The sequence below is a fragment of the Eschscholzia californica genome, unplaced genomic scaffold, assembly GCF_041429995.1.
Source record: "Eschscholzia californica isolate CP2 unplaced genomic scaffold, dmEscCali1.0.p SCAF_2, whole genome shotgun sequence".
NCBI lineage: Eukaryota > Viridiplantae > Streptophyta > Magnoliopsida > Ranunculales > Papaveraceae > Eschscholzia > Eschscholzia californica.
This window is the reverse complement of record NW_028238309.1, coordinates 9,497,434-9,513,156: the sequence shown is the minus strand read 5'-3', so window position 1 is coordinate 9,513,156 and position 15,723 is coordinate 9,497,434. Positions and strand designations below refer to the sequence as shown.

General features: G+C 38.3%; 3 protein-coding genes across 3 annotated transcripts; 1 reads left to right on the top strand and 2 right to left on the bottom strand.

Annotated features, from left to right (window-relative positions):
- The first annotated feature begins 2 nt into the window (after positions 1 to 2).
- Positions 3 to 3,663, top strand: LOC147556031 (Intron maturase, type II family protein). Its single transcript, XM_086663767.1, has 3 exons — positions 3 to 453; positions 791 to 968; positions 1,056 to 3,663. Exons 2-3 carry the CDS (start codon positions 860 to 862, stop codon positions 3,356 to 3,358), a joined length of 2,412 nt encoding a protein of 803 aa, XP_086519893.1. The 5' UTR covers positions 3 to 453; positions 791 to 859; the 3' UTR covers positions 3,359 to 3,663.
- A 1,658-nt stretch (positions 3,664 to 5,321) lies between these two features.
- On the bottom strand, positions 5,322 to 6,408 carry LOC147556030 (uncharacterized). The gene has a single exon (XM_086657621.1). It carries the CDS (start codon positions 6,363 to 6,365, stop codon positions 5,463 to 5,465), a length of 903 nt encoding a protein of 300 aa, XP_086513747.1. The 5' UTR covers positions 6,366 to 6,408; the 3' UTR covers positions 5,322 to 5,462.
- Positions 6,409 to 9,251: 2,843 nt separating this feature from the next.
- Positions 9,252 to 13,854, bottom strand: LOC147556029 (RNA-binding (RRM/RBD/RNP motifs) family protein). The gene is made up of 2 exons (XM_086663762.1): positions 11,133 to 13,854; positions 9,252 to 9,639 (listed from the first exon to the last, which is right to left on the bottom strand). Exon 1 carries the CDS (start codon positions 13,380 to 13,382, stop codon positions 11,355 to 11,357), a length of 2,028 nt encoding a protein of 675 aa, XP_086519888.1. The 5' UTR covers positions 13,383 to 13,854; the 3' UTR covers positions 9,252 to 9,639; positions 11,133 to 11,354.
- Positions 13,855 to 15,723: the final 1,869 nt, after the last annotated feature.

Below are 15,723 nucleotides of genomic sequence, written 5' to 3'. Positions count from 1 at the left end.
ACATTTGAAGTTATATTAGACACAATATTAGGAGTTTAAAGAGATAAAAAAAAAGATTTAAACGCAGTGTCATTGTTTGTTTTGCTAACATAATGTATAATACGTGAAAAAAAAAGTGTTTTGGACTCGACAAGGCTTTAAATCGGTCGGCACGTCAGGCCACGGGATCAAGAGGTTGTCTCCGCCGGGCAAACCCCGGCTGGCCTGGCCACGTAAAAACAGTGCAGGCAAGTGGTCGGTGAAAACCATAAGTGTTGTTTTTATTGGATTGAACTGAACAGAAGTGAAATTGACTTCTTGGGTTGGTTTTGAACTTGGGGTTTTGTTACAGAGTATCTTGTCTCACAGACCATAAGGACTCTCTATGAATGGTGATGGGTAGAGTTTTCCAATAGAAAAAGCAGGGAATTGGAATTGGAGTTGGGTAGTACACAAAAAGTCATCATGCCCCATGTAAGTCAGTACCTCACTCTACCCAACTCTTTGATCTTAAAACTATTTTTTTCCTGTCAAGTGTTTGTAGAAATGCCTCTAAGAATGACTTGTTTATACCTATTTTCTTGTGTTCTTGACCTAACTGTTTGCACACCATCCTATTGCTGGATAGTTGTATACCTATTTTCTTGTTGTAGGCTGTTACAATGATTGTGTAAACTTTGTTGTTTTAGATTAATGGGTATGACTTTTGAAGGTTGTAAATGATCAAAGAACTTCACTAAACTTGCTTCATGATCTAATAATTTAGTAGTTAAGGTTTTGGTGCTTTAAACTGATGAAACTTACATCACAGAATGCTGTGGGTTTCGAAATGATAAATAAAGAAGTCGGGTAGTTCATAAAATTCGTGCTTATAGAGGAAATGTGGTGCGCGGGTATTGCTATTTTTCGCAAGGCAGAATGGATAAAGTGCAGTTTGTTGCGGAGCGTGCACGATGTTTTCCTTCTTTCGTCCCCCGCGTTAAACAAAGGTAACCACTTAATTTTTTGATTTAGTTTACTATAGAGGTTAGCATATTATTATATTGTGATTTACGATGTCTCAACTTTTGCAACAGGAAAATTTCAAAATCAAATGCAATCTTTTGCCGTCTATTCGACTCTTGAAGAGATGAATAATGACAAAGATAAGGGCGGTGGTATGTCTTTGGCAGCGAGCTTAGCCTCTGTGTTAGATGAATCGTCGACTCCTAAGAGAAAACCTCTCACCAGAATGGAGCTCAAGAGGTTAACAGAAACCCGCATAAAAAAGAGAGTGAAGGAGCAATACATAAATGGGAAGTATCGCCATCTTATGGAAAAAGTAATTGCAAACCCCAAGATTCTTCAGGATGCTTACAATTGTATCAGGCTTGACTCTAATATTAGTTTAGGATCCAAGAGTGATGATATCAACTTTGAAGTCATAGCAGAGGAGCTTTCAATTGGAGGGTTTGATGTTAAGGCAAACACTTTCTCAATGGCAACAAAGGGTGAGAACAAAGAAGTCCTGGTCCTTCCTAATCTGAAGTTGAAGATTGTTCAAGAAGCCATCAGAATAGTAGTCGAAATTGTTTATAGGCCTCACTTTTCTAAGATCTCTCATGGTTTCCGAAGTGGAAGAGGACATCGTTCAGCTGTAAAGTATATTAGCAAAGAGATCTCTAATCTCGATTGGTGGTTCACGTTGCATATGAAAAAGAAGGTTGATTCTACTGTTTTCACTAAACTGGTCTCGACCATGGAGGAAAAGATTGAAGACCCCAGTTTGTACTCTATTCTTCGTGACATGCTCGATGCTGAAGTTCTGAACTTGGAATTTGGGGGCTTCCAGAAAGGCCAAGGCCTTCCTCAAGAAGGGGTATTATCTGCTACTTTGATGAACATATACCTTGATTTGTTTGATCATGAATTGTACAAGATGCAAATGAGATATGAAGCTTTTAGTTTGGAAGCAACGGCAGATAAAGAAAAACAGAAATCCACTCTTCGTAGCTGGTTCAGGAGGCAATTGAAAGATCATAGCAATGAAAACCTAGACAAAGGAGATTCCACTGTAAAGTTACATGTTTGCCGCTACATGGATGAGATTTTTATTGCTATTTCAAGCTCGAAAGAAAATGCCGTCCAGCTTAAGTCTGATATCCAAAAATTTGTGCAAGACTCTCTTCATCTAGACATGGATGTAAAAGAGGTTTTACCAGTCAATAGCCCTCGTGGGATTCGGTTTCTGGGTAATGTCGTTCGAATAAGCACCAAAGATAGTCCTGCAGTGAGAGCAGTTCACAAGTTGAAGGATAAGGTTCGGCTATTTGCCTCGCAGAAACAAGAAATCTGGGATGCCATGGCTGTTAGAATTGGAAAGAAGTGTCTCGGTCATGGACTGAAGAAGGTTAAAGAATCGGAAATCAAGCATTTAGCTGACAGCAGTTCTGTCTTGAGCGAGATTTCTCATTTGCGTAAAGTTGGGATGGAAACTGATCACTGGTTCAAAGTTTTAGTCAAGATATGGATGCAAGATGTAAATGCCAAATATGAAAATTCAGAGGAGGCTGTTTTAGCCAAGTATATTACTGAACCAGTATTGCCACAAGAATTAAGAGATTCCTTCTACAATTTTCAGAAACAGGCAGAAGAATATGTTTTATCGGAAACAGCTTCAACACTCGAACTATTGCCCGACTCTATATCGACCAACCAGCCCACTATTACTGAGATTTTAGCTCCAGTCGATGTCATCAGAAAAAGACTTTTACGTTATGGTCTAGTCAATAGAGAAGGGTATCCAAGGCCTGTTTCTTCCCTTATCTTACAGGATAACAGTGAAATCATATATTGGTTTTCAGGTCTTGTTCGTCGTTGGCTCCGATGGTTTGGAGACTGCAGTAACTTTCTTGAGCTCAAGCTCATGATCACGGAGAAAGTAAGAATGTCTTGCATCAGGACACTCGCATCTAAACATCGAATACATGAAACTGAAATTGAGAAAAAATTTGATTTAGAACTAAGTGGGATCCCTTCAACTCAAGATTTAGAGCTTGAATTGATGGATGAAAAATCAGATTCTTGGGTTTATGACGAAGACGAGGCATTGAACTATGGCACTTCCCACAGTGGTTTGATCATGCTATCTCTGTCAAGAATGGTGAACCCGTCTAGACCTTGCAATTGTTTTGTTATGGGATGTTTAGCTCCGGCACCGAGTGTTTACACTCTTCATGTAATGGAAAGACAAAAATTCCCAGGTTGGAAAACGGGGTTTTCAGTATCAATTCATCCAAGTTTGAACAAGAGGAGAATAGGGTTGTGCAAGCAGCATTTGAAGGATTTGTACCTGGGTCATGTATCACTTCAATCTGTTGAGTTTGGTGCCTGGAAATGATACCTTTAATTATTTTAAGTCTGAGATTGCACATAGCAACAATGCTCTTGTACTCTTGTTCCTCCCTGCTTCAAGTTCGAAAAAAGGGAGATGTTGGGTTGTCCGAACCAGCATTTAGTTTTCTCACGTTTCTTATAGCAACGGAAAACAGAAATCTAGCTTGACTGTAAAATAGATGGTATTACTGTAAGCTCGACTGTAAAATATAAATCCAAGTATTAGTATATTCTTCATTGATACTCAAGGTAGTCTTATAACATGTTTGATGACATAAACTTAATATAATGGATGATTTTAGTTTATCATGTTCAGACTATTTTACAAATCATCGGTGTCAACAACTTGACATGTTGGTACATAAAATACTTGTGTCTATCTTTGGCCCATATTATAGAATCAATTGCAGAGGCCCTAGAGGCGGTGGTTTACCCTGTTTATCTCCAGCTCATGAACTTTGCCGAGACAAAGGTATATGATAGCACTCAATTTTCTGATTTGACTGTTTGGTTTATGATCTATCATACATGGACTTCCATTTAGCAGCACCTTATGATGGCATAGCCTTAAAAAGTTAACAGCGAGATGCAAACGAGCAAAGGCTTACGATGGATACCTAGTCACCCAGAGACGACATAAGGCGTAGATTTATACTTTACGGTTAACACCTTATAAATAGCCATCGTGGACGGTTGCTGCTATTGAGAACGAGCCATCGAGGGAACTCATTCTTGTATCGGTGTTGTTTCTCATCTCGATTATGTGTTATTTATCATCTTCATTCTTTTCTTTTGTCAAAGAAAAAGTGGTTATGGTTTATCCTTGGGCATCTCTCTCAGTGGTTACATTTATCCAATCAGGCCTATGAGTCAACATATGAAGGTATGAGGACTAAGACTGTTGTTGGCGAAGAATAGATTAGTGAGTTATGTCTGAATCGTCTAAATGGCTGACTTGGGATCATTATGGGTCCATTGGAGTCGCACATTTCACACAGAGAAGTTATAGTAATTCCTTATTATATTGGTTTGGTAACCGATATACGATTTCTTAAATTCTTCTCTCGTGGTATATTTCAATTTCTGTTGGTGGTTATATATCAAATGCCTATGATATTTTGGGGTTTGGTATCCCTTTTATGTCAAGGATATGATCATAACATTGAAACAGAGTATGCTGCAATAAAATGGTGCGTTTCAACTTCCGATTTATTGAAGAAAATAAATATATAAGCGTGAAAATTTAAGAAATTTTACAGCGAAGTAGATTTCGGCCTACAACGGGTCTTACTTTGCTATAGCTGGATCAATCAACTCAAATAACGGAAACTACATTTCCGCTAAAATCAAACCACTAAACTCGATAACACCAAGTACAATTCCAAAATCACAACACTTTCCAGACATGTCTTTGTGGTCGAGGCGGTGGTGAGTTATGCCTAGTAATACTAATAGTAACCCGAGACAAGAGTCTCTTTTCTCATACTTCATCGACCTAAAGACCAAATTAATGCAGTTTGATTGCTTGAAATTCTTCGATTTCACCTTGACCCATGCTATTCAAACAGTCTGTTCAGTTGACAACATTATCCCAGCTTCTCAAGCCACAGTAGGAAGCTCGTATGATGTATCAACAAACAACCCTAAGAACATCGAAAGGCATCAAAGACAAGACATATTACTGACTCAAACTTTCAAGGCCTAAACGGCCATAGCCCCTTTAAGAGGGTAACAGCACATTCACCAGACAAATCTCTCCACCAAACGACCATGAACCACCACCTCTAGAATCAAGATAGAGCTCTCAATTTGCCAATCCTATCTCTGTCTGGACCTAGTAAGTTTTCCGCGAGGAAAATTAAGCCGCAGACTCCACTCCTAGTGATGCCCTCAGTCCTAAAAGTAAGCATTCATTCAAAACAAAAGAAAATGTTGCTTGTACACATGAAACACAAACTCAATATTAAAATGAAGAAACTTTATTATTCAAACATAAACTCCAAAAGAACTTGTATGAATAACAAAATTGATCGACTAATTACAAAATTAAGTATCAAAATAATGATCAACAATCTATATCTTACTCAGGTCTAAGTATATGATCAAAATCATGGGGAAGATGGTGGTAGTTCATTGAGATCAAAATCTATTTTCTTCTTATTGACAATTACGGTTTCTTCAACAGAGTCGATGGGAGCTCTGGTTGTACCAGTATCATGTTGCCATTGATGTCCTCCAGGAGCTTCAACTGTCGAAATCATCGAATCGCAGATCTTCAATTCGTGCAACTGATCGATAACTTGGGTAAGTTCTTTTACTGCATTTAAATTCTTTATTTTCTCTTGATCAAACAATGAACTAGATATTTCATTTTCCTTGCAAATTTTAGGGTTTTCTCTGTTCTCTTTAGAAGAATGAAGAACAACCAGATTACCCAGCATTAATAAAGCATCAATGGCTATTTTCTCATTATCTGTTAATGTAATTCTTCCTCTCTTATCTGTAGAACCCCATGATGTCAAAGAATGTGATAAATCAGAAGAATTCTGTGTTTGATGATCAATCATAGAATGACCCATTGAAAGAGGTTTAATCTCTTTCCATGATTTTCTTGGATGCATTCTTACATGACCTGATAATGATTTCAATGAAGGAAAACATTTACCACAAACCCTACAATTAACTTTCTCACTAAGAACCTTCATCCCACCACCATTACTGGATTCTTGAAATGTGTTTTGTGTATGACCACCATTATTCTCCTCTGTTAATGAAGTAGATTCTTGATTCTTGATGTTCCCATGAAAACCCTTGAATTCTACTTGTTTTTTATCCTCTCTCTGAATCTGAAGATGGGGTTTTTGGTTTTGTTGTTGTTGTTGTTGTTGTCCTGTGATGAAATCATCTGGGGTTTTAGGTTTCGGTCTGAATATAAGTTTGGGTTTCTTGATTGATTTATCAATTTGATCAAACCCTAATTTATTGGAAGAGTGTTGGGATGGATCAGCCATGAATAATGATGAAAGTGGGTATAGAGACAAAAGTGAAGAAACAGAGCAAGAACAGAGCAATAAACAACTAGGGGGTTTGGGTTTGACGAAACAGAGGAAGTGAAAGACTATTTACTGTCAGAAGACTAACGGTCTCTTTCTCTCTCTAAACTCTCTCTAACCGAAATAACGGTTATATTTGTTTGTGGGTTATTTTTCAAATGAGATATGATTGACCATCAATTATACAAGATGCAAATGACATATGAAGCACACAATCTTCTAAGTTATTCTTATAGCATGTTTGTATTAAACTTAATTGAGACAAAGGTATACGATAGCACACAATCTTCTAATTGGACAGTTCGGTATTACGGTATATGATCGTGGACTTCTACTTTTAGTAACACCTTATGATGGAATAGCTTAAAGTTAACGGCGAATTTCAAAATGAGGAAATGCTTACGATAGATAGCTAGGCACATAGGGACCAGATTGAGCGTATATATATGTTTTTACGGTTAACACCTTCCTTACAAATAACGATCGAGGATATTGAAGAAGTGCCAATGGGGGAATTAATTCTTGTCATGGTGTTTTTTTTTTGTTGGAAGGAATTCTTGTAATGGTGTTGTTTATCATTTGGATCGTGTGTTATTTATCATCTTCATTCTTTTCTTTTGTCAAAGAAAAAGTGGTTATGTTTTATCCTTGGGCATCTCTCTGAGTTAGTCATCTTTCTTTACCCTTAGTATTTGCATGGGCATGGTAGTGGATAGGGGTTTAGGACATTCACCGATAATCTCATACACATTTCAAGACACTTCGAGATATTTAAGACATTTCGAGACATTTATAGACAAAATGTTTTATTATAATACAATATTATAATAATATAGTAATATAATAATAATATAATAGTATAATGTAGTAATATAATAATATAAATATTATTACAATATAGTAATATATAAATAATTAATGTTGATATATTATTATATATTATTAATCTAATTTTATGATAATAATAATAATAATTTTTATTATCTTCCTTACCGAAATGTCCCCAGGTCTCATCACATTTTGAAAGACATTCTCTCTCTAAAAACTCTCCAAATTTACATTAAAATGTCTCCAAATGTCCTTGAAACCAATTTGTCTTGATATGTCTGTAATTTCGTGTCTCAAACAAATAATATAGACATTTGGAGACATTTGAAATGTCTCAAATGAATAACACATACGTCGGGGGACATTTGAAATGTCTCAAACGAATAACACAGACACTTCGAGACATTTCAGATGTCTCAAACGAATAGCAGAGACATTTCGGGATATTTGGAATGTCTCAAACAAATAACACAAACATTTCAGGACATTTTAAATGTCTCGAACTAATAACACGGACATTGAGGGGCATGAAAATGGCCCACAGTGTCCTGAACCTCTACCCCCACCTTAGTTTGTGATCTTCTCTAAACAATCTTCGCGGTACCGTTTCAATTAAAAACAAGCTTACGAGGAAGAAGAATGAAACCACTCTCACAAAATGAAGTTTCTCAAATTCTCCACGACATGATTTTGTTACTTTTTCACAGAATGGAGTGAATGGTTTTTTAGGAGATCCTCCCAATTATGTCCGTTAAGAACCCCTAGCCCAACAGGGAGCCCTAGCGGCCTAGTCCCATCACATTAGAATTGCTCTGAGTCATTGTCTAATAAACACAGTTGTTATTCTAGAGGTAATATTTACCCAATATTCAGACTACAGTAATCCCTTTTTTTTTTTGAGAAAGACTACAGTAATCCCTTAACACTTCTTTGGGTGTGGTATATTTCTATTTTGTTGGCGTTTTTGTTTAAAATGTTGATGATATATTAGGGTTCCGTATCCATTTTATGTCAAGGATACGATCATAACTTTTTTTTTTTTGATACCAGCAAAATAAATTTTACAGTGGAAAGTTAAGAAATTTTACAGCAAAATAAAATATACCAGCGGATCAATCAACTCAAATAACAGAAGTTCCCACTAAAATCGAACTATTAAACTCCATAAGACCACACAAATCCGAAATCACAATACTTTCCAAACATATCATTGTGGTCCAGGAGGATGACTTATGCCTAGTAATACTAATAGTATCTCTATACAAGAATCTCGACGTAAAGACACGGTCAGAAGCTGTATGATGTATCAACAGACAACCCTACGGGCATTAAAGAGAAGACCTATTACTGACTCAAAACTTTATAGGCCTAAATGGCCATAGTCCTTTCAAGAGGCTGACCGCTAGCTCCACCAAACGACCATGAACCACCATCCACAGAATGAAGAAATACTCAATTTTCAATCCTATCTCTATCTCGACCTAGTAAATTTCCCCAGGAGGCAAATCAAGCTCCAGGCTCCACTCCTATTGGGGTTTGTACCAACCCCTATCAACCCTTAGCTCATAAGGTGTCGGAGTAGTCACCCAATAATTGAAGACAATCATTCCACAACAATTCAGATTCTAGACAGACTACACTACACTACTACAGTAGAAAAAAACTCACACTGTCATCTGTCAGAGACCAATCTCTTTTACAGAAGCACCTGCAATTAAGATCTGCATTTTCTTGATAACTGCAGCAAACACACATATACTTACAACTTCCATGGGGAAAAGCTCTTCAAAGTGCTACTGAGAACATATCAGGAACATACAAATATAACTCAGATTGAATTTTTGATTTTCTTTTTGAAAATTTCAATGAATATATTGGAAGGGAACTATACAATGAGGGGAAGAAGATTCCACAATTTGGAAACAACCACCCAAAAGCTACAAGCCTCGGCTCAAACCGCAGGCAACCCAAAAGATTACAATGAAAAAAAAAAAGATCATAGCCTCGCTCTCGAACTAACATAAAATCCCTACAAGAGGTGTCTACTAAATAAACATCATCAATCCGAATGAAGCTCTTGCCTCACTAACATGATATAAAACAGAACAAAAGACATGGTACAAATAGAAATACTAGCAAACATTACATACTTTGGTCCTAGAACCTGTTTACACCTGAATAAGCTCAAACAGCATTCATGTTCTACAAATCTGACATACTAAGAGCGCATCATATAGGTTGTTTCTTCACCTTTTTTAAACCGAATAAAAATGTATTGTTGTGATCATCAAAGAAAGAAAAGAAAATGAAACAAGGAGGTTCTTCAAGTTCTAGATAAATAATGTGAGGTAAGGCCCAGTAGCGAAAACAGCTCGACTGCCTCCACCTGTAACTCCAAATGCCCCTGAGACAACAAAGAAGGAATATAACTTTATAAAGTTAGATCAGTTCTCCTTATCAAGAGGTTTTAACAAAGAAAATGGTGCTTGTACAAATGAAACACAAACTCAAGTAACCTGGGCAAACAAATTCTGAACAGAAACCCATGGAATGATTAAGTGTTGGAGAGTAGCAGTTATAAATGAGCTTATTACCCAATTAATACTGTCCTAAAGGACAAGGTCTTCATAAAAAATGAGAGCCATATACACAAGAGAAGAGAAACTCAATTAACTTGGGCGAATAGATATGCACAAAAAATCCAAGAGTTGCAAAGAATCCATGGCTAGGAGCAATGAACTGAGTTTATAACCCAATGAAACTTTCGCAAAATACTTCATAAAATGTGTGATTATAGTTGGAGTTATAAGAAATAGACAGGGAATAATAGATTGACCAACTCTGATACCACAATTATCCTACATGACTCATAAGGGAATGATAGACTACCCAACTTTCACGGTACATTTTTAAACACCAAAAGAGGGCATGGTCTTTGGGGGAAAATTCAAAGATTCATTTGTAACAAGATGCTTTTACTACCGAAGTGATCTTACACCCAATTCATGAGTTACTTGAGAATATCTATCTATGAGACTATGAGAGTCTGATGACTGACCCACCACCAGTATACCTAAAGCAAATCAAGCTCGGTAGCAGTCCAACAAATGATATTGTGATAAATTTATTGGTTATTATACAATTTTGCTCAATAGCTCAAGTTGATTTGTAGTATTTAGAGCATAATGCAACTAAGGCTTAATTTAGTAACAAAGAGAGACAATTACATATGATAGGCCTAGTACCAAATCAAGTGAAGTTCGGTGATCAATTCAAGGTTAGGGTAGGTACTAAGTGAAAGGCACTTAAGATTTACACTTCGACATGTTTCCAAGATAATTTATTAACATCAATCCTCTCTAGTATATTTTCTTTTGCTGTGATCGATACTCCTGCCTAAAGCTAGCTGCCATTTCAGTAAAGTCGGAGTTTTTCTGTGTACCACATTTATATACTTGCAAAAAACTGTGTTAAAAAGTTAAATACCACTTCAAGTGTGTACAATGACATAATGTTGAATACTGTATCCTATCTATGTCCATGATTCATTGTTCACGAGTTACTTTATCTATAGATATATCGCTGAACATATTTCAAAAGATAAGATGCGACATGCTTCGTCAAGAAGCTTGAACTGATGTAAAATTGTAAGCAGGGGGGGGGGGGGGGGGGGGGGAGGAAGCAATTTAATAGCTTTCTTAACTTGATTGCTTTGAAACTTGTCTGGTGCATACATTGATTTTAAAACATGTAAAATTGTATAAATGATTAGAATGACAAATAATATCAGAAGAATAAATGTAAGCAATAAAACAAAACGCATAATTAAGAATTAAGACACAACACAGAGACTATATGAGAGAATTAATAAAAATATATTCAGCAATAACAACTTACTGTGTTTTTAAGTTGAATGGAACCACACTTGGCAAGAAGAAGCTCCAGGCAAGAATATAGAGCATTGAAATCACTTTAGGCCGCGAACAGCATTATCTTAACCAATAAAGAAGCCCTATAAGCCACATGAAGAAAAGCAAGTAGAACACACCAATTTAAAGCATGTCCCACTTGTTTCTACTGCAAATTATAGAGGCTCTAAAATAAGTTCCATGTACTCGATTACTCTGAGGGTAGCCTTCGTCTCTTGGCGTACTCGGCATCCCGCGATCTTGAACGACGTCCCTCGTCATGTCCACGTGACTTGCTGTGAGAACTAGATTGTCTTCCTCTGTCCCACTCACTATCATGCTCCACATCACGTTCCCTGTATCTATGAGGTTCCATGTATCTATCTTTATCCTCTCTGTACCGATCTCTATCACGCTCCCTTTCCCTATCGCGATCACGCTCCCTATCACGTTCCCGTTCTCGTCCTACTTCTCTATCATCGCGGTGCCTTCTTTCTGGCCAATCATTATCATGACCCATTTCCTTTTCCCTCGGCATGTCCCTTTCAGTCACTGGTTCTCTATCATCTCGATATCTTCTTTCAGATGCCCCAGTCCATTCACGTTCTGAAGGTCTCTCTTTCTCCTTCACTGTATTAGGCCAGCTTGATCTTTCATGACTTCCCTCTCCATACTGATGATCAGACGCAGCATCCTCCCCATAATTAGAGTCTCCTGCTCTCCCACCAGCTTCTTCACCACTCCACCCACCCATGCTTGGATCTTGCCACATTCCCATGCCATGTCCATCAACACCAGCTGAAGGCATCATTCCCATTCCGTTAGTGGCCATACCTCTCCCAAAGAAAGCTGGATTTACATGAGGAGCCACTCCAGGTAATCCAACACCACCAACAGGTGGGAATGATGACAGTATCCCTGAAAAGGGGGGTGTAGGAGCGGCGGGAAATCCTCCATAACCACCCATTCTCCCCATATGTGCTCCATAAGATGGATCGAATCCCTGACCCATCATCATTTGAGGATGCAACAATGGGGGAGTTGCTTGAATTCCCTGCCCGAACCCATTACCACCATTCCCCATTATACCCCTACCGCCCATTCCTCCGCCAATCCTACCCCTCATTTGTCCAATTTGTCCTCTTCCCATACCCTGAGCATTACCTCTTCCCCAGTTTCCCCTCCCGAAGCCTCTATTTCCATCTCCACCTTGGTAATTTCCACCTGTCGAAATGTTGGTGCCTCTACCGACTCCTGCATCAACAACTCCTCTCCTTCCTTGAACTGCAGGTCCGGGGTTCTGAGCCATATTCTGGTTTTTGTTCATCTGTGCTTCTCCCATTCTCTTGACAGTAAAAGGTGACGCAAAAGCTACGACACAAGGCCGGCCGTTAAAGACATGTCCGTTCATTCCTTCCTTACAAGCTGTTGCTGAAGATGAGTCATAGAACTCAACCTGGCAATATCCTTTCGATTTTCCACTCGCTTTCTCATCAAAGAATTTCACTTCCTTCACAGACCCATACTTACAGAGCTCTGCTTCAAGTTCTGCATCAGTTGTCCACCAATGCAGATCACCTACAAAGAGAAACGTTCCACCACCACCGCCTCCACTACCACCAACATTACCTCCATTCACAGTCACATTTGCAACTCCTCCAACAACTCCTTGCCTTGGATAATTCTCATTATTTCCCACATTCACCAAACCAGCTCCATGAGGTTGCTGTCCCAATCCTTGGGTTGGCATATTATTCTGAACAATTGGATTTTGAGCGGGTTCCGTTTTAACTGATGGCTGACCTAACGAAACCCTCATTCCACCTCCACCAGCAGAAACCGGCTCCGCCTCTTTCAAACCTGTATCGTTTCCTCTAAATCCTGAGTTCTGATAATTGTCTAATCTAGCAGGAGCTACAGAAACAGGCTCTGAGCCACCAACATCCTTTTCAACCTTCACTTCTCCACCACCATAACCAACACCACCACCAGGAGCAACACCAGGAATTGAAACCCTAGCTGGATCAGCAACAAGTTCGGGTTTTTTCTCTTCTTGATTTCTAAACCCTAAATCTTCGTTTCTATTAAGAGACTGATGGAAACCCTCACCTACGTTAACATCGTTATAAAGATCTTCATAATCATCATCTTCTTCACCTAAGAAACCTTCATCGGCAACGGCGGAGATTACTTGATTCCGATCTCCACCTTCACCGAATCCTCTATCACCTTCATCCATGGTTTTGTCTTCTTTACTTGGCAATTCTTTTACGTTAAAGCCAGCTAAAGATAAACAAGAACTAATAGAAAGAGAGAGAGAGAGGTAAAAAAGATCAAAACCCTAGATAATAAGATAAATCTCTTACCTGAAAAATGCGAACTTTTTATCTTTCCGGAGGAGAGATAGAGCGGGTTAAAAGAAAACCCTAATTCTAGAGGGAGGGAGAAACAAAGAGGAAGGGGAAACTTCCGGGTTCCTCTTTCTTTATTGCCCTAGAGTCTAGACATATCACTGTGACACTGTGTAGTGACTGATACCAAACTTTTATGAATAACGGACCATCCCGAATTATTTATTCAAATCTATCGGCTTTGGATCTCTAAAAACAGGGGAGAGGAAACTAAAAGAAACTTTTAAAGGCACTACCCGAGTTTATACTTTTTTTTTTTTTTTTTTTCGAAGGTTGACTACAATTCTACGAGGTCATTACAAAGTGGCCTAAAAGTCCGTCAAATTATTTATACCTTAACTAACTAAAATTTAATAAACCACGGATTCCACTTTTGCGAAGAATTGAACTTGGGACATCTAAAGTTCCAGAGTTTATGTCAACACTATCAACCACTTCGACAACAAATGTTGACTATATTCAATTTTTTAAAACAACAATTTTGTCTCCCAAAAATTGTTTAAATTGTTCACGAGCGGTTGAGAGGTTGCTATAAGAAAAAATAAGTTCTGAAGAGAGAGGAATAAGGGTGGTATTGAGCTTGAATTGTATAGAGCTAGAGAGAAATTGAGGACAACCTTTTAAGGAAGGAGAGAAGAACAAATAGTGGAAAGCCATAAAATACATTTAAGGTCATGAATCAAAATATTCGGAGGGGGCTTAAAAGAAAGTGGAAGATAAAGAAGAAATTATGATGAAAAGACGAAATTTAGATTTTAAATTGTGTAGGGAAGTGTCGCCCTCTGTAATGGCCATGTATAAATTGCAATGCTTGAGGTCGTGTTGGATTCAATAACATGAATTTGGTGGCATTGTTCTAGTCTGGAAAAAAAAACCCACCCAAATTTGTCATGGACATCCCAATTTATCAGACTCCAAAGATCTTCGAAATCCGAAGACAGGCCCAACCCACCGGAAAAAAAAACCCACCCAAATTTGTCATGGCCATGTATAAATTGCTCAAATGCTCCATTTTGGGCAAATTACTCGATGAAATCTACCGGAAAACTCTAATGGACATATAATACCCGAACTTGGCAAACCCGACTCAATGAGGGCACTCGGACTGGCTTAAGTCTGTGTTGTTCAAGTCTAGCACAGTACCCAGACCATGTGAGGGCACTTAGATTGGCTCAAGTCCGTGTTTTTCAAGTGTAGCACAGATTATGCCCAGTTCGATTGCCCTCCAACTGCCCAGTCCGTAGGGGCGCTAAGAGTGAGGGTGGGCCAAGAGCAATTTGGCGGAGCGCCTTTGGGGACTGTTTCAAGGTCTTCACACAGCTGAAACAAATACTCACATGACAGACAAAGGCATAAGTTGGAACTGAAAATTTGCAAGATACCAAGCCGATCTATAAATTGGATGTTCTCTTTACTGTCATTCATGATCAGGCAGTCCGATCCTTGGATCTTCTCTTTACTGTCCTTCATGACAGAATTTATGCAGTTGGGAATGATTGCCCGAACCACCCTGTTAACTTGTGGATTGGATCACAGTCGAGGTAGACTGAGCTGATCACCGAGTCAAGGACTTCCTACTAAAGAACGAGAGATCTCTAGAAAGAGAGGAGAGATGTTGATCCCATTCTCCTCTTCCTTGAGATCAAAATAGCTCAAGTTCAACAACTTTTCTTAAAAAAATCACTCAAACAACTTAATGAGAACCTAGGAAAGATGATGATTGGTTTGACAACAGTGGGATATCACAAGTCTGATCACAACCTAGAAGCTAAGATATATGTGACTAAAGTCCACAACATCCATAACTAATTTAACACCTATTCTGAACGAGATCAGCGAGTTTCATAAACTAGTTACTACATATTTGTCTAAGGCTCTAAGCAAAGGCTTATTTGAAAAACCTGTTCCAAAGTTACTAAACCGAAATGATAAAGTCCTATGCGGCAGGGGGGTTATTCTCATCTTTCGCCCTTAAACCTTTTAACTAAGCAGAATTTAACTCGAACCTATCATATATAGCTGTAAATATGCCAACACGAAGTTACTATGACAACAGTACTAATACTATCATAACTAACACATATCACGACTCTAACCAATGGGAGGATTAGACAAAGCAACTGCTCTAAACAACCCAAGTCCCAAGCAACATTTACCATACTATTTTTT